The 25873-nt window shown below is 46.0% G+C and overlaps 1 protein-coding gene across 5 annotated transcripts in view; it reads left to right on the top strand.

Moving 5' to 3' along the window:
* The window catches only part of TRMT11 (tRNA methyltransferase 11 homolog), a 157719-nt gene that overhangs the window by 6983 nt on the left and 124863 nt on the right, over window positions 1-25873 (top strand). For 2 of the 5 annotated variants that reach the window (XM_029596682.1, XM_029596684.1), the window contains exons 2-7: window positions 3719-3918; window positions 4967-5032; window positions 6203-6276; window positions 16714-16795; window positions 17050-17142; window positions 24287-24421. In XM_029596682.1, coding sequence (XP_029452542.1) covers window positions 3757-3918; window positions 4967-5032; window positions 6203-6276; window positions 16714-16795; window positions 17050-17142; window positions 24287-24421 — 612 coding nt within the window. In that variant the 5' untranslated portion in view covers window positions 3719-3756. Of the gene's footprint in view, window positions 1-3718; window positions 3919-4966; window positions 5033-6202; window positions 6277-14799; window positions 14863-16713; window positions 16796-17049; window positions 17143-24286; window positions 24422-25589; window positions 25694-25873 lie in introns of those variants that run through there. The other 3 variants (XM_029596683.1, XM_029596685.1, XM_029596687.1) reach the window with 3 other exon arrangements.

The following is a 25873-nucleotide window of genomic DNA, read 5'->3' as shown; positions in this document are numbered from 1 at the left end:
CCTCAGGGGTTCCAAGCGGTTTCGTCCCTACAGAGGGCCAAACTTTCAGAGGATTTGGCCTTTCGGCAAGTCTCAGTCCTTTCGTCCCAGACAGCCCAGGTGAGGTGCGGACTCGGGTAGTGGAGCCTCCCAAGCCTCACAATGAAGGTTTGCCAACCCACCCTCAGGAACAGGAGATAGGGGAACGCCTCTCTCTCTTTTTCAGAGGTGGGGGCAAGATCACATCGGATCAGTGGGTCCTGGAGGACATACAAGAAAGAGATGCGCTGGAGTTTTGCTCTGTTTTTCCGGACGTGTTCATTGTGTCTCCCTACAGAAGAGGCTGGCGGTGGAATCTGCGCTGTCAAGACTTCTCAGTCTGAGGGCTGTGGTTCCAGTACCTACGTCTCAAAAAAGTACAGGGCGATATTCCATATATTTCGTTGTGCCCAAGAAGGAGAGCTCCTGTCGTCCTATCCTGGATCTCAGAGGAGTCAAACATCATTTGCAGGTGACTAATTTTAGCATGGAAACTTTGCACTTAGTGATAATGGCTGTGCAGTCGGGGGAATTTATGACGACCTTGGATCTGTCCGAGGTGTACCTCCAATTCCCCATCTGATTGGAACACCAATGTTTTGTGCATTTCGTGGTGTTGGGGTGCCATTATCAGTTTTGGACACTACCTTTTGGTCTAGCCACCGCTCCAAGAACTTTTTCCAAGCTTATGGTGGTGGTGGTGGTGGTAGTGGCGGCAGAGTTGAGAAAGGATGGAATTCTAGTACACCCGTATTTGGATGACTGGCTGATTTGAGCCAAGTCCCTGGAAGAGAGCTACCTGTAACCTGCAAGGTGATCTCCCTGTAATAGGAGCTTGTTTAGGTGGTGAACTTAGCCAAGAGCAGTCTTGAGCCATCTCAGTCATTGGAATACCTAGGTGTTCGGTTCGACATGAAACAGGGCAAAGTTTTCCTGCCAGAAGTTCGTATTCAGAAATTGATATTGCAGGTGCGTCTTTTGATGAACACTATATACCTGACAGTGTGGTCCTATCTACAGGTACTTGCTTTGATGCGGCAATCCTGGAAGTGGTGATGTGGGCGAGGACAAACATGCATCCTCTTCAGCACCTTCTGCTCTCTCATTGAAACCCGCAGTCTGAGGACTACATGATTTGGCTCCACCTGCTGATGGAAGTCTGCTCTCACCTCCAGTGGTGGTTGCAAGGAGATCATCTGGGAGAGGGAGTTTCTCTGACATCGCCAGACTGGTTGGTACTTATGACAGATGTGAGTCTCCAGGGTTGGGGAGTTCACTTTCAGGAACTAACAGCACAAGGACCCTGGAATACAGAAGAATCTCTCTGGAGCATCAATCACCTAGAAGCCTGGGCATTCTGGTAAGTGTGCTTGCAGTTCAGCAGAAGATTGCAGGATTGAGCAGTCCGAGTAATGTTGAATGTCACAACAATGGTGGCTTACATCAGTTGGCAGGGAGAAAACGAGAGCCAGCAAGTGTTGCTGGAAATAGACCAACTTATAGAATGGGTGGAAGGGCATCTCCAGGAGATCTCGGCCTTTCACATTGCAGGAAAAGTCAACGAAGAGCAGACTTTCTCAGCAGGGAGAATGTGAACCCAGGAAAATGGGTATTGTCAGATGAGGCATTTTAGCTCATAGTGAATTGCTGGAGCCTTCTGTTTCTAGACCTGCTGGTGACTTCTTGCAATGTGAAGGTTCCTCAATTCTTCAGTCGTAGGAGATATCCAAGGTCCTTGGGTATCGATGCTCTTGTGCAAGTCTGGCTGGAAAACCAGCTGTTGTATGCTTTTTCCCTGTGGCCCATGTTGGGCAGAATGGTTTGCAGGATTGTAGGCCACAGGGGGATGGTGCTCCTGGTGGCACTGGATAGGCTCAGAAGACCATGGAATATAGATCTGCAAAGACTCGTGGTAGAGACCCCCCTACGTCATCCGCTACACAAGAATCTGTTGCAGCAGGGGCTTGTCCTTCATGAGGATCTCACTCAGTTTTGTCTTATGGTATTGCCCTTGAGAGGGCTTGCTTGTTGAAACGTGGATATTCTTCTGCGGTGATTGCTATGAGCTCGAATGTTCTCCACTTCCTTAGCCTATGTGCAGGTTTGGCGAGTGTTTGAGGCTTGGTGTGAGGATCGAGGTGTTCTTCCTCATTCAGTTAAGATCCTGCTTATTTTGGAATTTTTGCAGGATGGATTAAATAAAGGGTTGGCCCTTAATTCCTTGAAGGTACAGGTTGCGGCTCTTGCCTGTTTCAGGGGCCAGGTGAATGGTGAATCCTTATTGTCCCATCCTGATGTGGCCCGTTTCTTGAAGGAAGTGAAACATCTTCGTCCTCCCTTGCGGTTACTGGTTCCTTTGTGGAGTCTTAACCTGGTATTGGATTTCTTGGTGGGCCCTATGTTTCGACCACTGTGTAGCCTTTCCTTTGGTTGTTGACCTTGAAAACAATGTTTCTGGTGGCGATATGTTCTGCGTATCGCAGGCCTTGTCTTGAAAGGAGCTGTTCCTTCGGGTGACTCCAGAAGCCATACAGCTACATACTGTTCCTTCATTCTTGCCTAAAGTGGTCTCAGATTTTCACTTTAATCAGTCCATTTCCTTGCCGTCCTTGGATAAGGAAAGAGATGCGAAAGAATATCTCCTGTTCTGTCCCTTGGATGTCAAGAGACACGTTGTGAGGTATCTGGAGGTTTCTAAACCTTTCTGAAAGACGGATCGTTTGTTAGTCCTTCATGGTGGAGGAAAACAGGGTGAACCAGCTTCATGGGCCATAATAGCTTGCTGGATTAAGGAGGTGGTCACGGCTGCGTATGTGGATGCTGAAGAGCCATGGCCTACTCAGGTTAGGGCTCAGGTTGGAGGTTAGATTGTTGTCTCCCGTCGACATTTGCCGAGCTGCAACATGGTCTTTCTTACACACCTTTTCCAGGTATTATTGTCTGGATGTGCAGAGCTGGGAGGACATAGCCTTTACACGTGCGGTGTGGACTGGACTGAGGGAAGCCTCCCACCCTATTCGGGAGTAGCTTGAGTACATCCCACTAGCCCTGAGTCCATCTGTCTACATGCTAGGAAAGGAGAAATTACTACATACCTGATAATTTCGTTTTCCTTAGTGTAGACAGATGGACTCAGCTTCCTGCCCTCGGCTGCCGAATGATTGTGTTAATGGTCCTCCTGTGTGGCTACGTGTTCCACGGGATTACTGGTAAGTGTTCCTCCAGTCCCTAGACTAGTGTTAATGTGCTTATTGTTTGAGCTCAGTGTTTTATGTTGGCTGAGTATTGAAATGGCTATATGTTTTTTAGTCAAATGTTTTGCTACTCTGTCCACAGTTGCTTTTGAGAAAATACTGGCAGGCTGATGTCACTGCAGGAGTATATATATTGTGACGTCAATTTGCTCTGTCTCCATCTGCTGGTAGAGGTGCATAACCCACTGGTTCTGAGTCCATCTGTCTACGGTAAGGAAAACAAAATTATTTAGTAAGTAGTAATTTCGTTATCTGTTTATTCTGTCAGAAATGCCAGTGGTCCTCAAATGACTGAGCATTTGCTTTGTGCTGTAGCTCATTGCACTGTGGGTTGAGATTCAGAAACTGAATGGTGGCAGACTTGCTGATGAATGGGAAATGAAGATCAGTTGCATATATTTTGGCTGGCTGAGCTGTAAAGTTTTGTTTTTTTTTTTTTTTCAAAGATGCTTTGACATTTAAGAGGGTGGTGCTTTTGAAGCTGATGGTTAGGAGGGTGACTTCTTCTTGCAAGGTTGTCACCCTCCCAGAGGTGTGCTGTGAGAGGTATGAGAACATAAGAACATGCCATACTGGGTCAGACCAAGGGTCCATCAAGCCCAGCATCCTGTTTCCAACAGTGGCCAATCCAGGCCATAAGAACCTGGCAAGTACCCAAAAACTAAGTCTATTCCATGTTACCATTGCTAATGGCAGTGGCTATTCTCTAAGTGAACTTAATAGTAGGTAATGGACTTCTCCTCCAAGAACTTATCCAATCCTTTTTTAAACACAGCTATACTAACTGCACGAACCACACATGCAATTAGGAGAATCTGAAATTGAAAGGGAAGCTAGGTTGTAGTCCATTGAATCTGGGGAAAACTGTCAACTCTAGTTCTGGTACCATCTCAAAAAGTGGCAAGCTTTAGATTTAGAAAGTTCTCTGTGTAGAATACTGGCAAAGATTTATAGTTGTGAGCGGGTGGGGTTTAAATTTGAGGTGAGTCCTTTTGACTTTGTTGTAGCTTTTGAAGTGGGTCCTCAGTAGACGCATCTCATTCATGCTGTATAGGGAACACTGGGATAAAGAGGTAAGGAAATAATCTCAGCTTTTAACTGTGCAAATGAAAAATACCTACATTATTAGCAAAGTTAAAATACATACGATGTTAGCATTTTGGCAAATGCTACCAGGGTAAATATTGTACCTTTGCATATAAACAGATCTGCAAATGGTGAAAAACTTTGCCATGTTTCATTTAAAATGTGGAATTTTTTTTTTTTGCATACCGCTTCTTGGTGGGATTGATGTTGTGGCTCCTTGTTTTTCTGAATTCTTCGTTTCCTGCCAGAGCTGCTATTGTGTTACAGATGCACCCAAGTTCAGATTTAATCCTGAGGGCCAGCAGAGGAGGAATGGGTTGTGTGTGTTGAAGGGGATTTGTTGGCTTTTTGAGGCCCTTATGTTTTAGAATGATGGCATCCTTAGCGTTTGAGTTGGGCCCTGTATGATTTTATTTATCAAGGCATAAGAAAAAATATATTATAGTGCTAATGCTTTTTAACCCATAATTATATGCCTGCAAAGAGTTGGAAGAGATCCTATCAGCCCAGCACCATAGGATCCATTTAAGTTAAGCAAGATTTGTTAGGATTTAATTAAAATACTATTTCCAATTGCTGTTGTCATCATGTAGTGCTTTTCATTGTAGGAAATAAAATCCTTGCTTTCTCTCTGTGGTGGTCAGTTCAGCAGTGAACAGGAAATCCATGGAAAAGTAAGTTGCAAATGAGAACAGTATCATGTAATGACACACATAAGTGTGCTTATAGGTTTACGTGCCCCTGGCAGAATTTGTAAGATGTGTAGCATTTTAAGAGACCATATAGCTGCATGCTGTGATGCAGGAGGCTGGCGTTTGAGGTCAGAAGGGGTTAGGCATGGTTTCCGGGGAAGTGAGGGAAGATGGGTGTCACTACTGCAGTGTTGGTTGGCGATTGACCAGCTGGCCCTGGGACAAATCTTGGAGTAGCCCACTCTCCAGCCATCCTGATTGTTAAGGACACCTGCATCACCCAGATCCACTGCCTGGGCAGGGGCTGTACAGCAAAGGGAGAAAATGATTTATTTTCTGCTCTGTCCCTATTGGTGACCTACTGGCAGATTTGACATTGGAGCAGGGAGCTTGTGTTTGCAGTTGCTTTATTCTGTATGTTTTTTATTTTTTTTATTTTGTGAAAGTTGATGTTGCCATCCTTAAGGTGTTGATCAGTATACAAAAACCCTTGAGTTCAGTAACTCGGGCCAAGTCAATCTTATTTATCAGACAAAGCAAACTGTCCCGAAGTTAGGCAGTCGGAACAGAGTCCCTGCCACCACCACTCTTAAAGGTTTTTCTGATGGGGAAGATCCGGCAGAAGATGCCTGGAGCCTCTGACTGCTGCCCTGCTAGCATGGAGGATGGGGAGCTTTGAACTCTGACCTCAGTGCTAGGAGTATGAATTTAATATGCGCAAAACGAACTGAGTATGACTCAGCTATATCACACAAGCTTTCCATGATGAATGGTTACATGGCCGGAACAATTCAATAATACTTTTGATGAGATTTCTACAACCTACTTGCTTCCAGTAAACAAAAGTCTACGTAAATCATGCTTGTATCAGGCAAAACCCGTTCTTGTTAGCCTAGTTTCCTACAGGGAAACTGGCTTTATAGAATCAGCATCTCTCTCTGGTCTCCTCGCTCAGTAGGTTCCACTTCAATAATCTTTGAACCGTTCATCGAATTTTGTTCAGATTTTTGCTCACAGTTTTTGTGTGCTCCTGGCACCCACAGCACTTAAAATCATTTTTCTTTCTGTCTCCCATAGGGAATCAGGGCAATTCAGCTGAAATCTTAGGAAGTGGCTGCTAATTACTCATGTGTATTTATATTTTTTTTACAGTCTCCATTTTGTATTCTTAACATTCCCGTGGAAGATATGGCTAGAGACCTGATGAAGCGAACAGTGTGTGCAAAGTAAGTCAAGCAGTAACAGGAAAATACGCTACTGAGACACATTTTTAAGCTTCTTTTGCCCCCCCAAATATTGAACTCGACCAGGGTGCCTTTTGCCCTTCTTTTGATGTAAACCTGCTGATGTTAGCAAATCTCAGTATTCAACAGTGAGACCAGTCGGTCGTTTTTCTGTCTTGAGTTGCATTCATCCTCCAGTTTATTTTCATATTACATCACTAGCAGAATTACTCGTTCTACACATGGTGCTTATGTTTAAATGTGTGTTCATCTTTGTGTTTGTGTCTATGGGGTTGGTTGTATGTGTGTGTTAGGAAATGTTGAATTCCTAGCATGTACCCAGATGGACTCAGGACCAATGGGTTTATGCTCCCCTGCCAGCAGATGGAGACGGAGTCAGGTTTCAAAGCTGACGTCACCCTAGATACACCCCTGCAGTGATCTCAGCCCTTCAGTATATCTCCGTCTCCTAGCAGATGTGGACGTGCTTTCCCTATCGGGATCGATGTATCCTTTAGAAGAAGAAATTCTACTTTTAAATTGGAGAAAGATTGAGCCCCGCTCTCCTGCGGTGATACCTAAAGGTTCCTCCCTCAGTTGAGAATTCCGGAGGTGATTTCAGAGATCTCTCAGAGGTGTGCCTTGGTCCAGTTGCCGGTTCCCAGTGTGGATTTTGCTGCTGAAGCAGCTGAAAGGCAGCGGGTAAAAGAAGCTGAGTGTGGTGGTGACTGCCAAATCCCTCTCCCTCCCTCCGGAGACCGTCTCTGTTCTCAGCCAGTAAGCGCTGAGCCCAGGTAAGAAGAAAAAAAGAAAAGAGGATTTCCCGATCAGAGATGGAGGGGTTTCAGTAAGACTTCCTTCGGTCTCCCTTGCTCAGCGTGCCGTATTGATGTCGTTCCCAATCCTGTTGGGGTAAGGGGAAGAGGGATTCCGAGCGGGTTGAGCAGCCCCCCGGTGGGCTAGGCTCCACTTTAGGCTCAGTAGGCCACTATGTGGTAGGCCGCTGTGGTGCCATCTTGCACACATTTTTGTGCACCTTCTATTGCCCACCATAGAGCATCGGTATATGCGGTACGTGCCGGCTCTACACACGCACAGTGCGTGTAATGTCACGACAACACTGCGCATCCCTCTTGGCACAGAATTAAGGTAAAGCCTGGATCCTCCCATTCTGAGGATGGATCAGCTACAACGTTAACCGGAAGTACCTGGGATCTGAGTAATCCCGGGGTTGGGACTTTCATGGGAGAGGGAAATCCAGCAACGCCTACCCTAGTATCTCCTGGGCTAGGCATGAGGCCGGCGGGTGGAATATTTCAAGGCCTTCAAGCCTTCATACAGGCCCCTGGCCTGACGGAACCCCAGCTGGTAGGGCCCCCCTTTCCTAGCCCTGTCGGCAGACCCCAAGATATCCTCATCTCACCAATAGTATTCCTGGCAGGGACCCAGACAGCATGGACGAAGAAGGGGATCCAGATTCCTTGGAAGATGAGGAAATCCCACCAGGTTTGGAACCATACCAGACCTTGTTACGTTTTTTCCATAGAGATGAATTGCCGGCTCTGGTTTCCCAGACCCTGAAGACACTGGGAGTTCCTAAGGCGGACTGTATGGCAGAACCAAAGAAGAATGCTATTCTGGTGTCTCTGCGGAAAGCCTCTTGCTATTTTCCGGTGCTGGAAGCCATCCAGGTGTTAATTGACCTGGAATGGGATGCCCCAGAAGTGAGTTTTAAAGGAGGTTGAGCATTAGAAGCTGTATACCCACTGGATCCGGTGGCGAGAGAATACCTGCATTTCCCTAAAATGGATGCGCTGGTCTGCACTGTTTCAAAGTGAACAACTATCCCAGTGGAGGGAGGAGCGGCCTTAAAGGATATGCATGATAGGTGGATGGAGTCCATCCTTAAGCAAGCCTTTGACGTGACAGCAATGACTTTACAGATTGCTTCTTGTTGTGCCCTGGTGACTCGCTCATGCCTGCTCCTCTCTAGAGAGGTGGATGACTTGGGTGTATTCCAGAGAAGTTATGGAGCCCGCTGCTGCCCTTTTAGCTAATGCGGGCTCTGACCTAGTCCGTACCTCGGCCAGAGGAGTAGCCTTAGTGATAGCGGCCAGAAGACAGCTATAGCTGGGAAATTGGTCAGTAGACGAAACCTCTAAGGCAAACCTTACAAAGATGCCCTTTAAGGGATCACTTCTCTTCGGAAGCGAATTGGAAAAGCTGGCCAGTAAGTGTCCTGGCTACCGGAAGATAAGAGAAAGCAGTTATAGCACCCTCACCTATGAGGGGTTGATCTAGGGGCTCCCATTGCTTTCAACCCTACAGAAACTCAACATTTCAGAGGTCTCGGTCCTCAGGGAGGTCTCAGTCCTTTTGGAGTCGACAGCCCAAGAGAGGGGCATTTTCAGGTTCGGGTTCGGTCCAAACTCCCCAATGAAGTTTTGCCAACCCATCCATGGAATGAGGAGATAAGGGATTGACTATCCCTCTTCTACCAGCAGTGAGTCGAGATCATGTCAGACAAATGGTTACTGGATGTCATACGAGAAGGCTATGCACTGGAGTTTTGCAGCACTCCTCAGGACCTGTTCATGATGTCTCCTTACCACTCCCAGCACAAGAAGCAGGCAGTGGAGTCTACCTTGATATGGCTCCTGAAATTGAGGGCTATAATTCCAGTACCTGTGCCCCAGGAAAATACGGGGTAGTATTCCATATATTTCATCATACCCAAGAAGGAGAGTTCTTTTTGCCCCGTCCTGGACCTCGAGTGTCAACTGACATCTACGAGTAATTCATTTCCGCATGGAAACTCTGTGCTCCGTGATAATGGCTGTACAACTGGGAGAGAGTTCTTAACCTCCCTGGACCTTTCCAAGGCCTACCTTCATATTCCAATCCTGCAAGAACATCAGCATTTCTTACACTTTGTGGTACTGGGCTGCCATTATCAGTTCCGGGCACTGCCCTTCGGCCTGGCCACTACCCCCAGAACATTTTCCAAGATTATGGCGGTTTTGCGGCGGCACTGAGGAAAGAGGGAATCCTGGTGCACCCGTACTTGGATTACTGGTTGATCCAGGCAAAGTCATTGGAAGAGAGCCCCCGAGTGACCAGCAGGTGACATCCCTGCTTCAGGAGTTTGGTTGGGTTGTAAACATGGAAAAAGCAGTCTCAAACCCTCCCAGTCCTTAGAATATCTGGGAGTCCGGTTCCACACCAAGCAGGATAAGGTCTTCCTCCCACCCTCACGGATAAGCAAGTTGATATACCAAGTGCATCGGTTGACGAATGCGATACTCCCCAAGGTGTGGGGAGCTAGCTTCAGGTCCTCGGGTTGATGACGTCAATCCTGGAGGTAGTACCATGGGCGAGGGCACACATGCGACCTCTTCAATTCTCCCTGCTGTCTCGTTGGAACCTGTTGTCTCAAGACTATTTGATTCACCGCCATCTACTGATGGAAGTATGTTCTCAGCTCCAGTGGTGGCTACAGGAAACTTATCTGGGCAAGGATGTAAGCCTGTCAGCCTGTCCCCGCCAAACTGGCTGGTCCTCATGACAGATGCGAGCCTCCAGGATTGGGGAGTTCACTGTCAGGAACTGATGGCCCAAGGGCATTGGACAAGGAAGAGGCGCTCTGGAACATAAACCGCCTGGAAGTTTGGGCAGTTAGACTGGCATGTCTACAGTTCAGCCACATACTCTAGGGTCAGGCAGTCTGCATAATGTCAGACAACACAACAACGGTAGCCTACATCAACCGCCAGGGAGAACCAAGAGCCAGCAAGTGTCACTGGAGATAGATCTCCTTATTGAATGGGTGGAATTACATCTACAAATGATCTTGGTCTCCTACATCACAGGACAAGACTTCAGAGCAGACTTTCTAAGCAGGGGAGTCTGGATCCAGGAGAATGGGCCTTGTCAACAAAGCCTTTCAGCTGTTGGTAGATTGCTGGGGCCTCCCATCAATCGACTTGCTGGCTGCATCTCACAATGTGAAGGTTCCCCGATTTTTCAGTTGCAGAAGAGATCAGTGTTCCCTGGGGATCGATGCCCTAGTTCAGAAGAGGACTTACTATATGCCTTCTCTTCATGGCCCCTGCTGGGCAGGGTTATTCACAAGATCGAGCACCACAGGGGATTAGTCTACTAGTAGCTCTGGATTGGTCCAGTGTCAGTGGTATGCAGACATGCGGAGACTCCTGGTGGAGTGCTTCCCTGTATGGTGCTTCCCACCATACAGGGAACTGCTCCAGCAAGGTCCAGTCCTTCACAAGGATCCAACTTGATTCTGTTTTACAGTTTGGCCCTTGAAAGGGTTCGCCTGATGCAGCATGGATATTCAGCAACAGTAATTACCACCTTGCTCCATGCATGGAGGTTCTCTACGTCCTTAACGGATGTGCGGGTCTGGAGAGTATCTGAGGCCTGCTCTGAGGAACACGGTGTCGCTCCTCGGATGGTCAAAGTCCCACTGGTTCTGAAATTTTTACAGGACGGCTTGAATAAAGGTTTGATCCTTAACTCCTTGAAGGTCCTGGTAGTGGCTCTCTCCTGTTTTAGGGGCGAGGTGAACAGATTCCATCTGGCAGTGCATCAGGATATGACCCGTTTTCTGAAAGGAGTAAAACTCCTCTGGCCACCCATACGGTGGCCGGTTCCCATGTGGAATCTTAATATGGTTTTGGAGTTTTTGGCAGGGCCCTCCTTTTGGCCACTGTGCAGTCTTTCCTTGTGCTTATTAACCCTGAAAACAGTGTTTCTGGTGGTGATATGCTTGGCTCATTGCGTCTCTGAACTACAGGCTTTTGTCATGTCAGGAACCATTCCTCCGTATCACTCTAGGAGGATTATAACTTCATACCGTTCCATTCTTCTTGCCCAAGGTAACGTCATTTGAATCAGTCCATTTCATTGCCATTCCTAGATAGGCGCAAGGACACGGAAGAATACTGGTTCCTCTGCCATTTAAATGTCAGTAGGTTTTTGGTTCGGGGTCTGGAAGTTTCAGAACTGGTGTGCAAGATGGACTGCTTGTTCGTTCTTCACGATGGAAGGAGACAGGACGAACCAGCTTCGTGGGCTACCATAGCTTGCTGGATCAAGGAGGTGTCACGGGAGCCTATGTAGAGGCAGGAAAGCCATTACCCTTTCAAGTTATTCATTCCACTAGGCACAGACAGTATCCTGGGCTAGACTGCTGTTTTCTGTCGACATCTGCCAAGAGGCAACATGGTCCTCCTTATACCTTCTCCAAGTTCTATCGCCTGGACGTTTGGGCCCGAGAGAACGCAACCTTTGCAAGGGCGGTGCAGCCTCTCGCCCCGATCGGGATTAGCTTTTATACATCCCATTGGTCCTGGTCCATCTGGCTACACGCTAGGAAATGGAGAAATTACTTACCTGATAATTTTTGTTTTCTTTAGTAAAGACAGATAGACTCAGCATCTCGACCTCGGCTGCCCAAGAACGGTGCCAAGGAATTGTCCATGAAATGAATGTCGATTCCAAGAGGTTACGGGTAAGCCGTCACCCAATCCCTAGATCAGGGCATCTATAATCTTTCTGGGATTCAGCGTTTAATGTTTGGTTCAGTACAGTTACGGTTATCCATTTTTAGTGAAGTTTTAATCAAGTTTTTTCCAATAATATGTCCACAATGGTTTTTGAAAAGTATGCTGAAGGGCTGAATGTTGCGCCCGTCGCTGCTCGACGCCCTCACTCCGCCCTCTTTACCTCTGTGGCGACTCCCTCCGGGTCTGATGGACAGCTGGCTGCCGCAGCGTCTCCATGCCATCTCCCTCCGGTGTCCCTGGACCGGCTCGACGTTGCAGATCTGCCATGTTTGCCCGATGACCTAGGGCACGCGCGCTCGTTCTGACTGAAGTACCAGCAAGGGCGCGAACCTCAGGGGCGACCCCTGAGATGACGTCATCTGCTTCCAATATTTAAAGGTCTCTATTTTCACTATCAGTTTGAGTTAGCAAGGACGGAAGGATGAATACGGATACGTTTTCTCCAAGCTACTCTGCCTCCTTGCACTTACCAGAGGTACTCGCTCCTTGGGGGCCTCGCTTTCTCTTTACCTTTCAGATTACAGAGGAACCGGTACTCGCTCCTTGAGGGCCCATGTTCCTGGAGACTGAAGATTCTCTACTGCCTGGAAGCTATCGCTACTACAAACAACTGTGAGTTACCATCGCTCTCTCAGAGCTTACCCTGGAACCAGGTACTTGTTCCTTGAGGGCCTATACCGTTCCAGCTCCTGAGCTTCCTTGAGACCTTATGTGAGTTTTGTCATCTAGTTCTTTTCATGAACTGTCTACTCTGCCTACTCACGTTCTACAGTTTCTCACAGCTCAGCCATCCTGGATCGCTGTTCCAGTATCTGAGAGACTACAGCCCTGCCGGGCATATCAGCTCACTACCGCCACCTCTGGTGACTTCATCATCAACCTAATAAATGAAGGTTGACCGACGTGCCGCAAATGCGCAGTAGAGAGCAGCTCTACTGCGCATGTGCGGGCGAGCACGTCGGTCTTAGGCAGCGTAAGGAAAAAAAAAAACATGGCGGCGGCAGCGGGCGGCGGTGGCGGTAGTGGCGGGCGGTGGCAGTGGGTAGCGGGCGGCAGCGGCCAGTAGCGAGGGAGGGAGGAGAGAGAGAAGGAGGGACGGACTGAGAGGGAGGGAGGGAGTGGGAGAGAGGGAGTGGGAGGGAGTGACTGAGTGAGAGGGAGGGAGGGAGGGACTGAGTGAGGGGGAGGGACTGGGAGGGAGGGACTGAGTGAGAGAGGGGGGAGGGACAGGGAGGGAGGGACTGAATGAGAGAGAGGGGGGGGAGGGGACTGGGAGGGAGGAGGGACTGAGTGAGAGAGAGGGAGGGAGAGGGAGGGAGGAACTGAGTGAGAGGGAGGGAGGAGTGGGTGAGTGTGTGGGAGGGAGGTAGGGGGTGGGGAAGAGTGAGGGGAGAGGGAGAGGTGAGAGACAGGTTTTATTTACCTTGGTTTTATTTACCTTGGTCATTCTTTTGTTATCTCAGTGTTAATCTCTCTTTTGCCTTCTCTTCATTCCAAGTTGCATTTTATCCCTGTTTTATTGTAACTGCTACCTTATTCTTCTATCACATGTTAATGTTTTTAAGTTATTAAGTATTTATTCTGTTGTCACACCTTGTTATTTGTAAACCGGCATGATGCGACTCCCATCGCGAATGCCGGTATATAAGAAATTTAAATAAAAATAAAAATAAATAAATAAAATAAATGTGAGTAAGTGGAAGGGGGAGAGGGAGAATGAGGGAGAGGTGAGAGGCACGGATGTGAGTAAGTGGAAGGGGGAGAGGGAGAATGAGGGAGAGGTGAGAGACAGGGATGTGAGTAAGTGAAAGGGTAAGAAGTTGTGGAGCAGAGAAAAAGGGAGTGGAGGAGGGCTGAGGGGGAGGGGATGGGATTGAGAGAGGGTGGGGAGTGACTGAGGGAAGGGGAGAGAGGTGGGAGTGACTGAGGGAAGGGGAGGCAGGTGAGAGTGAGGGGAAGAAGGTAGTGGGAGACAGAGGGTGAGTAAGACTGAGTGGAGGAAAGGGGAGGAGTGAACGAGGGGAAGGGGGAGAGAGGGAGAAAAAGTGTAGAAGGGTGCTGTGTTAGAAAATGGACTGAAAACAAAATGTAATGTAGCCCGTTTTAACGGGCTTAACGGCTTGTCTGTTTAATAAAAGAAGTAATGTGTGTCTGTCTCCATACTGAAGCCTAGCCGGTGGTCCCTCTCGGGATATCCTTCTGAGGGCGTGGTCAACTGCCACCGGCCCAGGGATCCACCCACAACTATATCAAAGACTACAGATTGCTACTCCGCAGTCTACTAGTACAGATTTCCTTCTGCTTGCTCCTCCCACCAGCATACAGATTCAGAACATTACTAACTCCTCCTTCTTTGGAGTCAGTCATAACAGATTGCTAACTCCTATCTGCTTGCTCCTCCCACCAGCATACAGATTCAGAACATTACTAACTCCTCCTTCTTTGGAGTCAGTCATAACAGATTGCTAACTCCTATCTGCTTGCTCCTCCCACCAGCATACAGATTCAGAACATTACTAACTCCTCCTTCTTTGGAGTCAGTCATAACAGATTGCTAACTCCTATCTGCTTGCTCCTCCCACCAGCATACAGATTCAGAACATTACTAACTCCTCCTTCTTTGGAGTCAGTCATAACAGATTGCTAACTCCTATCTGATTGCTCCTCCCACCAGCATACAGATTCAGAACATTACTAACTCCTCCTTCTTTGGAGTCAGTCATAACAGATTGCTAACTCCTATCTGCTTGCTCCTCCCACCAGCATACAGATTCAGAACATTACTAACTCCTCCTTCTTTGGAGTCAGTCATAACAGATTGCTAACTCCTATCTGATTGCTCCTCCCATCGAGCGTCAGATCCTGAACACTGAGGTCACTGCAGGGGTGTATTTGGGTGACGTCAGCTTTGAAATCTGACTCTGTCTCTATCTGCTGGCAGGGGAGCTTAAAACCCATTGGTCCTGAGTCCATCTGTCTACATTAAAGAAAACAAAATTATCAGGTAAGTAATTTCTCCATTTTACAAGCTGCTTTCAGCAACTCAAAAAAAAAAACAAAAACCAACCCGAAAATTCGGGCTTTGAGCTGCTGGCTGGCAATGTACTTGCCTGGTTGCTTGGCAACCAGACTGCAAAATTTTCTGATGTAAGGCCAGGAATCCAGCAGGAATACCCCTTTTATTATATGTTATTACTAGCATTTTTGTTTGCTCCTGTTAAATTTGTATGTTAGGATAGACTTGAAATAAAGATGTGTAAAAGAAAGGAGACTGCACCGATATATAATCAACCTGTGCAAGTTCATCAAAGAGCCTTATTTTTTATCGTCTCACAAGGCTAGTCCAGTCCGCTTGAGTCTAGCCTCCCTGCCAGCAGATGGTGACAAAGATGATATCTGATTCACTGATGCGTGACGCCTGAAAGGGGCACAGTGAAGCCTGTAGCACTTCACTATTTTTCTGTCTCCAGCAGGTGGTAGAGGTGCTGGATCCTGCAGTGTAGAATCTTAGGAGACAAATTGCACCCAGGAGGTTTCACTTAAGGGTGTGCTTCCTGGTGGAGTAGAGATGTGTATATATGTGTGTGTGTATATGGGAGGGGGGAGGAAGGGGCTCTGGCACTGGACCTTCTTCTAGCTTGGTCTTGATCTTAGGTTGGGAATTAAAAGCCAGTGAGTCTGGTTCTTTCTCCTCCCTGGCTTCGGGAGTTTGAGTCCTGTCCCTGGTAGGGACAGTGGCTGAACAGAGATTTCCTCCTTTCAGGAAAGTATTGTATTTTTTCAGCATTTTAATAAGGTTTAATAAAAAAAAAAAAAAAAAAAGCAGCAAAGGGAATCAGGTGTTTTTTCTCTGCTGGCTACTGCTGGAAGCACTTCCGCTAAAGGGAAGTAACTTCTGCTAATTAGAAGTAATTCATGGCAGTTATCCCTTTGGCAGGCCACGTTAATAGAGGTTCCCGTGTGGCATGGCAAGAGCTGTGGGGTGTGCGGGGGTCGCCGTGGCAGTGCAGCAGTGGCAGGAGTATGCTGGGAGTGTACTGAGGCGAGGTTGTCCGAGTCGGAGGGTCTCCTGTTTGATTTTGGCATGGGGGGATGGAGCCGCAGGGCCCTGCATGCTGGCAATCTCTGGGCAGGAAATGAGTGCTTCAGGGGAGGTGAAATGGCAAGGAAAATGGTCTGGCCAGTTTGAAGAGTCAGCCAGGCAGCGCTGAAGCCAGTGAGGGTTTCTGTCCCCACTGGGGCATCGAGAAAAGATCAGAGGGGGTTCCTTTAGATTCCTCCTCTGCTTTTTTCTCTTGAATTTGGGTTGGTCCGTACTACTCTAATGGCCCCATTTAAGAAATAAAATGGTATCTCTTAAAGTAACAGGAACCAAGAAAATGCCTGTTTGGCTCACAGTTTACCAATCTTTTCGTCCTGCCCCCCCCAGTAACTCATTTGGTGAAGTTTCTTCCAACTGTGCGAAGATATCTGGTATTGTTCTTTTGCATAGTCCGAGAAGTTGGCATGATTATAGCGTATGCTTTGTGACAGTGGTAAATATGGTCCTGTCGGGTTCTTTCTATATGATGTAAGGTTTGCAAGTGGAAGCATTGGGTGCAGCTTGCTTGAAATGTAATAGAAAATGTAAAGTTTATAATTTTCTGTACTGTGTAATCTTACACTCTGAGCACTCGTATGCAGGTGACTCAAAACTGGAGGAACCGACACACTGCTTACATATAGTCTACCTATAAACTAGAAAGCAAGGGTCGATCGAAATAATGAACAAAAAAAACCTTGGTTGTCTGAGCTCCATGTATTTCGGTAATTGAATGTGACACAATTTTTTTTATTTATTTATGGCTATTTCCAGATCTATATTTGAACTGTGGGGTCAGGGGAAATCCCATGAAGATTTGCATAGGTCTCTGAAGAGTTACCCAGTGGAGAAGATGGTACGTACAAAAACCAACCTGGGATGGCCGCCTGGCTCCTCCGCACTCCCGTGTGCGCGCACACTCAGGCGCTTTGCAGCCGCACTAAGGCTGGGCTGTGCTGGGTTGACTTCCATGTGAGGCACGGTATTTCTGTGAATGGGAATAATGCAGCCTCCGGTAAATGGTGGGGATATGCCATGGATCCAGAAGCCTTAAATACACAGCTGCACGGTTTTCTTATGGCTGATGCAGTGCTCTGTCTTTCACTGCAGGTCCCGTTCCTTCAGTCCGATTCTACTTACAAAATAAACATCCGGGCGTTTAATAAAACATTGAGCCAGAAAGAAAAAATTGAAAGGATAGATGTAAGTATTTTTTTCTTCACAGTGATCTGAGCGGTAGTATTTATTGATAAGGGATGTACCATGGGTATAACTTCCGTTTACCTCAAGTCCAGGAATTGTACCCTTTTAGCTGCAGGAAGATGTCCCTCTGTTCCCAACGCTTTAATGCTGCCATTTTGAGATTGAATCAACTCCAGTATTAAAAAAAAACCAAACCAAAAAAAGCAGCATAAAAGAGGGGTAATAATTGTTAATAATTGCAAAAGAAAGCAATAAAAAAAATAAATAAATAAAGGAGAGAGTAGCGGAAATGAGCTGCTGAGAGAAAAGAAAGCTTTGGTTTGCTGAGGAGAAGGTCTTGTGCACTGATTTATCAGTTTTCTTTTTTAATATTTATGGGTTGACCTGGCTTTTTACAGCCTCCACTCACATGGCATTGAAGGAATAAAACACCCCATTTTGGCCAATCTCATGATTCAGTTTGGCCTTTTCAGCCTTCCACTTTGCGAGACGTACACATGGGCGGCAAGGGGCTCAATCGACAGTGGACCTTTTACAGAAACCGTTTTAGACGCTTTGCACACACGCTTGCTTGCCTTTTTTTTTTTTTTTTCCCGCTAGGCAACAAAACTATTTTAAATTCAGGACTAAGATTTTTAAATAGAACAAAGATAGCAGATTTTGCTGTGGGGCGTGCACGTGTGAATTTGTTTGTCAGCGTATTTTATGTTTCTCCATTGCAGTTTTCTTTTCATTCTTCCTTGCTTCTTGCTCTGTCCATTCTTATTCCACCCTTTTTCTTAATGCAACCTGTCTCCACCTTTCCAAAGATTCTTCTTGGCTGTCCCTTCCAGCTTCTCGTTCCTTCCTCTTGATTTTCCTTCCTATCCCAGTCTTTCATCTCTCCCTCCTCTCTAGTTTCTCATTTATGCTTTCGTCTCAGCCCCCCAGCCGTTATCCCTTTCCATTCAGGTAATGGATCAAACTTGATACCCCCTCTCTCTTGGCAATAAAGCGCTGGAATTTGTTGCCAGAGGATGTGGCTAGTGCAGTTAGTGTAGCTGGGTTCAAAAAAGGTTTGGATAAGTTCTTGAAGGAGGTCCATTAATGGCTATTAATCAATTATACTTAGGGAATAGCCACTGCTATTAATTGCATCAGTAACATGGGATCTTCTTAGTGTTTGGGTTATTGCCAGGTTCTTATGGCCTGGATTGGCCACTGTTGGAAACAGGATGCTGGGCTTGATGCACCCTTGGTCTGACCCAGCATGGCAATTTCTTATGTTCTCCCCTTCCCCACCCCCCCCAACTGTTCTCAAATTAACAATTATATCGGCTTAGCAATAACAGAATATCTAACCTATGTGAAAACATTGAGAAAAAGCATGGGTAAAGAGACTTTGACACTCAGTCATTATATCGAGATATAGGTATGGCTCACGTAACTCCCACAGGGATTATAATAGTAAATAGTCAAAATTTACAGATTCAGATTCAAAAACCTCTGTATCCCCCTAGCGCCTTGGGATGGATAAGTTGAAAGGGGCTTCCAAATTTTATGAAAAGAAGCCATTCGATTATTTTTAGCAGCCGTTAGATACACTAATTGGCGATATTCATAAATTTGTTCAAGTACCTTGTTAAAGACTGGGGGCTTTTCCTTTGTCCAGTGAGTGGCAATAGCACAGCTAATTTCTGTTCATAGATATTCAGCCCTGCAATGGGAATAGTAAGTAAGGACTCGCCCGTAGCAGGTTGCAAAGCCACCTCTATGAGTTTCCCAAACCATTCAGTTACTGTATGCCAAAAAGGGATAATCTTGGGGCATTGCCACCAGACATGAATAAACGTACCAACCAGGCCACAATTTCTCCAGCAAAGATTAGGTTGATGAGAATAAATTTAATGCAGCTTCTCTGGAGTAAGGTGCCAGCGGTACAACAATTTAAAGCAGGAGGAATAGCCTAGTGGTTAGAGCAGTGAACTATGAACCAGGCGACCAGGGTTCAAGTCCTGGTGTCGCTCCTTGTGACCCTGGGCAAGTCACTTTACCCTACATTGCCTCAGGTACAAAAACTTAGATTGTAAGCCCTCTGGGGATAGGGAAATACCTACAGTACCTGAATGTAAACCGGTGTGATCTCTCAATTGAGATGAATGTCGGTGTATAAAAAAAAAAAAAAAAAAAAAGTGAGCAGAAATAGAACGTTTGCTAGCATTTCGGAATATGATTCCTTGAATCTTTGGGTCAATGGTCTGCTCCAAATCTTTTTCCCATTTAGCAATGTGACTAAAGAATTTCTGTTCTGGCTCAGCCAGTAAACTATACATTTTTTAAGTTATTCCAGAGATGGAATCCACTTGCGAGCAAAAGTTTTCAAATAATGATTTACTTGCTTGCAAAATTACTTGTTTCTCAGTGAATCTATAAAGTGTTTGATCTGGACATAAACCAGGAAGTCAATGTTCTCAAGAGGGAGGTGCTGCTTAAGCAATTCTATAGTAAGAAAGTCACCTTGCCTAAATAGATGTCCGATATTAACAATCCCAGCAGACTGCCAAGCCTGAAAGACTGGCGTTTGGAAGCCTGCTGGGAAAAGCTTATTGTAGAAAGAAGGGAAATCATGGACTAGTTTTCTTTTCCAGGCTGACCAGATCTTTAATGTAGAGTAGGTTGACCATGGAATACGGCGCACTGGGTGCCTGGTGATCCGAGGTTGCCAGAATAAAGCACCCAAAGGCATCTCGCCTGTAATCAGTTGTTCAAATGTCGCCCATTGTTTTTTGACCGCTAATATCTATGAGAGCTCGAAGTTGGGATGCTACATAGTATAGGAGTAAATTGGGGACTCCTAGGCCACTTCGATATTTAGGCAAGAAAGGAAGTCGACGGGCTACTCGGGGGGGATGATGCCGCCAAATGAAATCGAAGACCTTTTTTTGCCATCTTCATAAGAGTGCCAAAGAAAGGAAGATCTGTAATGTGGCAAACAGATATAAAAAGCGAGGTATAGTTGGACACCAACCCATGTATTTCTAATGCAAATGTGATTTATATGTTTGTATTATTGAAAATGAGAAATAAATAATTAAAAAAAAAAAAAAAAAAGCGAGGTAAAACATTCATTTTAACCCCCACCATGAGAATGAACCTCTGCCCCATTTCTCTATCAATTGCGCGTAATAGAGAGGTCAGAGACATTGGGTCCTAAGAATCCTCCCAAATATTTAACAGCTGACTCTTGCCCATTGGAATGGAAATTGCTGTTTAATGAAAGAGATCTCGGCAGCTGGAAGGTTAATGTTAAGAAGCTGTGATTTCTCTGAGTTTACTTTAAAACCAGAGGCATTACCGAAAAGTTTTGTTTCAGATTCCACGAGGTTCAGACAGGGTAAGCATGATGTCGTCTGCAAATAGAGAGAGTTTAAAAGACGTCTCTCCCAGCCGCATCCCCCTAATAACTGATGACCATCTAATTCTCGTAGCAAAGGGCTCTGAAAACAAAGCAAATGAAAGGGGTGAGAGGGGCCATCCTTGCCTCGTCCCTCTGCCGACACAGACTTCCTGGCCCATGTCCCCCTTTTGCTTTGGTCCTGGGAGGTTTCTACAGTGGCTGCAACCGTTGCAAAAAAGACGGACAGAATTGCATCTTCTGTAATGTAGAAAATAGGAAAGGCCAGTGAAGGTCAGGATCAAAGGCCTTTTCCGCCTCGGTTGATAAAAGAACTGTATGAAGGTTGCCTTCCTTTGCCCAAGTTTGCGCACATTGTCCGCTCCCATGCGGCGTGGAATAAACCCCACCTGATCGGAGTGCACCAGATAGGGCATAAAACGGTTCAATTGCAGGGCCAGCACTCTGGCTAATATTTTTAGATCTACATTTATTAAAGACATAGGTCTATAAGAGCCGCATAAGGAGGGGTCTGTACCTGGATTAGCTATAACAGTTATTCCTGCAACATTGGAATGAGGGTGGAGGGACCCACCCTCCCTGAGATAGTTAAAAAAAAAAAAAAAAAGGCAGTTAATGGTTCAGTCAAGGTGGTAGAAAGCCTATGAGTGTATGCACTGGAACAGCCATCTAATTCTGGTGCTTTATTAGCTTTAAGGGATTTAATCACTTGTGACACTTCGGTAGTGGAGATGGGAGAATCTAAAAATTGGTGCTGGATAGGGTAGGTAAATTTAATGATTGTAAATAATGTTCTGTATCCAATCCTGGATAGATAAGTCCGTACTATACAACCCCGAATAAAAATCTGAAAATCATTTCCGGATTTCAGCTGTATCTGTGCAAATTCTACCTGACATGACTTTAGTTTTAGGTGTAATACTTTGTGGCATTCGAGATTTGAGTTGACGAGCTAGGAGACAACCCGCTTTCTCTCCCCCCTCAAAGTATGCTTGCGTATTGAGCTCTCTAGAATACAGAATGTTATAATCATCTGATTGGTGGAGATCTGCTCTAGCTGCTTATTATATATTGTGATTGAGTGCGCATGTGTTGTTGAGAGAGTCGCTCCACTTTATTTACTAAAGAAATGCGCAGAGCTTCACGCTCTCTCTTGCAGGCAGTAGCAAACCCCTTGCTACTGCTTTCAAACATTCCCATATTATCCCCCATGAAGCAGGGGACTGGCAATTTAGGTTAAAATATTCCTGCAATTGAATGCCCAATATTTGAACGAAACCTTCGTGTCTCGGGAGTGACTCGTTCATTGCCTCCCTCCTCTGCAAACATAAGTCCACCCATACCAGGCCATGATCTGACCAAAGAATAGGTCCTAGGTAGGAGGAGAGTTTTATCAATAAGGAGGAAATCTCTGTGGCAGTAGGTATCGTGTGGAGAGGAATACAAAGTATACACCCTGAACGTGGGGTAGTATTCTCTCCACACATCCACTAGGTCCCAGTCCGACATTACTGAAGTAAGCATATGCCTGGGACCTGTCACAATAGATTTAGTATAAGCCTTAAGTGGAGAATTGTCTAAACCCGGATTCAAAGTTAAGTTGAAATCTCCCCCTAACACTACAAGTCCCTCCGCACGATCTTCCAGGACTTTCCTGATATGGCAGAAGAAAGATCCTTTGTCAGTGTTGGGGTCATATACAGAAAGTAGGGAAAATATATCATGGCCCAGCTTTATGTTACTAAGCATATAGCGGCCCTCCGGGTCAGTAATGCAGGCTACTAATTCATGCTCGAGGCTAGATGCAGTAAGTATTCCAGTGCCTGCATGGTGATTATTATTTCCGCTTGCTGCTTGGTACTTATGAGAGAATTCACTAAAAGAGAGCAAATGTTCAAGCCTTTTGCGAAGGTGGGTCTCTTGTATAAAGGCAATTGCCACCTATTGAGAAAGCAGTTCTTTGCGAAATAAAAGTCGCTCCCTGTGAAAATTAAGGTCCTTAACATTAAGAGCTAGGATGCGAGCCATCTTAATATAGGCAATCTTAATATAGTAATGAATGAGAGTGGAATTAATCCTGTTACCCATGAAATTGTGGCATGAGGCCGAGTAGCAAAGGAAACTGATACGTCTAATAAGGCTAAAATAGTAAGAGAGCGTAACCCTCCCTTTAACCCCCCAAAGAACTGATCCGTATGAATCTCCCCACGGATCCCCTTCCATGGGGGCAATGCTGCGAACAGAGGATAAAACCCGCAGTTCTTCCCTTCCCACCAGACACAGAACGGCAGAAAACAAGCAAATGCAAAACTGGAGCTTAAATGCCTGAAATACAAATCGAGCATATGAAGAGAAACGTCTGAAATCGGTGAACAGACCAAAGTCCAGGGCTCCAGTGAGCCAGCAGTAATAAAGATGACAACAATGCGTCTTTAAAGGCACCGTTGTTAAAGTTCAGCCCTGGTCGGATAGATTTTCACGGGACCCTGTAAGAAGGCGTTGCGTGTGCCGTCTGCCCGGCCCGCTCGTCGCCATTTTGGCGCTGTGTCAGTAGTAACGGCTGTTGACGTGCCGGGAGGAATGGAGGAAGTGATCGCCATGCCTGCCTGTTTAAAAGCTGCGGCTGCTTCGGCAGGAGATTTACTGTGGTAGGAAAGAGTAGGGCAAATGGAAAAGCCCATTGATAACGAATGTCCTCCCTTCTTGGGGTGAGAGTGACTTCTCTTAATTCATACCATTTCCACAGGGTACTGGGAGCCAGATCTTGACATACAGAGAAGTTGATACCGTTCCAGTTCCATTCGTGCTGCTTTCTTGCGATAGCCATAATATCTTCTTTCTGAGAGAAGCTATGCAGATTCAAAACAATATCCCTTGGTTTATTTTTCCCTCCAAGGCCCTAAGGCTCTGTGGGATCGTTTAGTTTTAATGGTATCTCCTGCACAGTTCCCAGTTTGTTCTTTCTATGGGATAGTAAAAGAGTGCAAATCTCGGAAGCAGTGATGAGACAGTTACCAAACATCCTCCGTCTCGGGGACTCCCTTTATCTGTATGTTAGCTCTCCTGGAGCGATTCTCCAGGTCTTCTTCTTTCTCTTCCAACCTTGCAGTCTCCTCCGACATGGATTTATTTCGCTTTGCTAAGGTAGAGACGGCCGCACTGTGATTTTCTGTGTGGGAATCGATATCACCACTCTAGGCCCCAGGACCACGAGATCTTCATGGACCTCCGTAATAGACGCTAGGAGGTCGGCTTTGTGTTGCCTCATCTCAGCCCTCAATTCCAAAAACTACTCCCGAAGCTCAGTTTTTGTAGGGAGATCTCCCAGATCTGATAATCTATCTTACTTAGATGGGGCGATGGCGTCGGGGCCTCAGCATTGTCATGATCCTTATCTGCGTCCCCGCAATCAGGTAGGCCAGCTTCGTTTTGTCGGGTGGGTGAGGAGATCAATGTTCAGTCATCCATCTTGAGCGCGGCAAACAGCACCCGCATTCTTTCGTCTTTTTTAAAGGAAGTTTTTTGGAAATGAAATATTGTCAGACCGCAGCTGGCTAAAGCAGTAAATATAATTTCCTTCTAGAGCACAGTGTTTTTCTCCAAATACGAAGAATACGTTCCAAAATGTTGATAAATCTCGTAAGACCTTTTTTTTTTTTTTTTTCCCCCTGTTAAAATGACATTGCTTGGGTTTAGAACTGTATTAGGTTTTCATGCATCATCCTGATTTTCTCCTTTTACTAAATGCAGGCGTTGGAATGTTTGCCGTTTCATGGAAAAGTGAACTTGAAGAAAGCGCAGCATGTCTTTTGCATTCTGGAAGACTATGGCACGGACCCTAACAACCCACCAGAAAAGCCCCTGAATGTCTATTTTGGTCGGTGGGTAAGTACTATTGGCCTAATGTTTATCTTTTGAATAGCTCCCACTAATTACATAACAGCATCTGCATTTCATAAACCACAGCCCCCCCCCCCCTCAGAAGATCTGTGTGCCTTGCTGGGAAATTCATTTGAATACAGGCTGCTGCAGTTTACCACAGCCGAAATATTTTCTCACTTTTACTATTTTGTCATATGTGCAGAGAAATTGATCTTGCGCACACATGTACTGCTCGTCATATTGTTGTTCTGCTGTGTGTGGGAGCTGGAAAATTTCACGCCATGGTGTTTGTGCAGTTTTCCGTCTCACCAACAAAGCTCTGCCAGGACTGCTCAGTCTAGAACTGGATCTGGGGAGCAGACGTTCGGAACTGGAGTTTGCAACCATTTATTTCCATGGTCTTGCAGTTTGTAGCACCGAATATTATAGTCTTACCGTACCTTCTGAGCCTGCAAAGTACGCAATAAGTGAAATTTCTGTGATTTTTAGAGGTTGCACTGATACATGTATTTTTTTGACTTGGTGGTTTCCTCCTGCTTCTTTGACCCTCCGGAGTCCAGCTGCGTCAGAACTAGCTCCGGTGCCATAAACCTTCATTTGCAACTAGCAGGGGATTTCCTTCTCTTTTACCCAGTGCTCCCCCTTCTCTTCTAGCATAGTCCTTAATGAGGGGACCACGACTCCCTCTGTCACCTAAAATATGTGCACACTGCGTCTGGCTGCTACCTTTCACCATTGGTTGATGGCCGAGACTTCCTTCCTCACATCTAGGTGGGAGTGCTTACTGTATGTGGAGGTGAATGAGTTTGAGCTCGATGATCATCCTCTGGGGATATTACCTTCACGTTGATGAGGAGTAGAACAAGAAGAGAGGTTTTCAATTCTTGTTTTTTATTTTCTGGGGCACAGAATGTTCTTGGGAAGGACAGTTTTGCAAAAGACATTGACACAGGTAACTTGACAGAGCATTGCAACACTGTTGTATGGGGGTCAAAATGCTTGTATTGTTCCACAACGCGTGTGCTTTACCTGCATGTTCCTGGAGGAAGAGTTATGTCAGGGGAGACAACAAAGTGCATAGTTTGGGCCGGAAAAAGCTACAAAAAAAAGGAGGTGGAAAATCTCTGGTTATTTTTCCCTTCTGCAGTTTTCAAGGAGAAAGTATGTGCCCTACCTGTCCTTTGCAAACTGGTGCAGAGCTTGCGAGTAAAAGGACCTGAGGACTTTGCAACAGTCTGCGTAGTTTTGAAAACACAGCCTGTGCTCCCAGTTCAGGTACAGAAGTGATTGAAATGTGAACTCTCCCCCTGCCTGACCTAACGCCGTTCACTTTTGTATGCAGATAAGTGCGCACCCTGCGAATCAGCATTGCATACTTTTACCTGTCTAGAGGCGAGGGCAGTAATGAAACCGTATTTTTTTTCCGTATTTACCCTGCATTTTCAAAGGGAACTT

This window comes from Rhinatrema bivittatum, chromosome 3, assembly GCF_901001135.1.
Source record: "Rhinatrema bivittatum chromosome 3, aRhiBiv1.1, whole genome shotgun sequence".
Classification (NCBI taxonomy): Eukaryota; Metazoa; Chordata; class Amphibia; order Gymnophiona; family Rhinatrematidae; genus Rhinatrema; species Rhinatrema bivittatum.
This window is presented reverse-complemented; position numbering and strand designations above follow the sequence as displayed.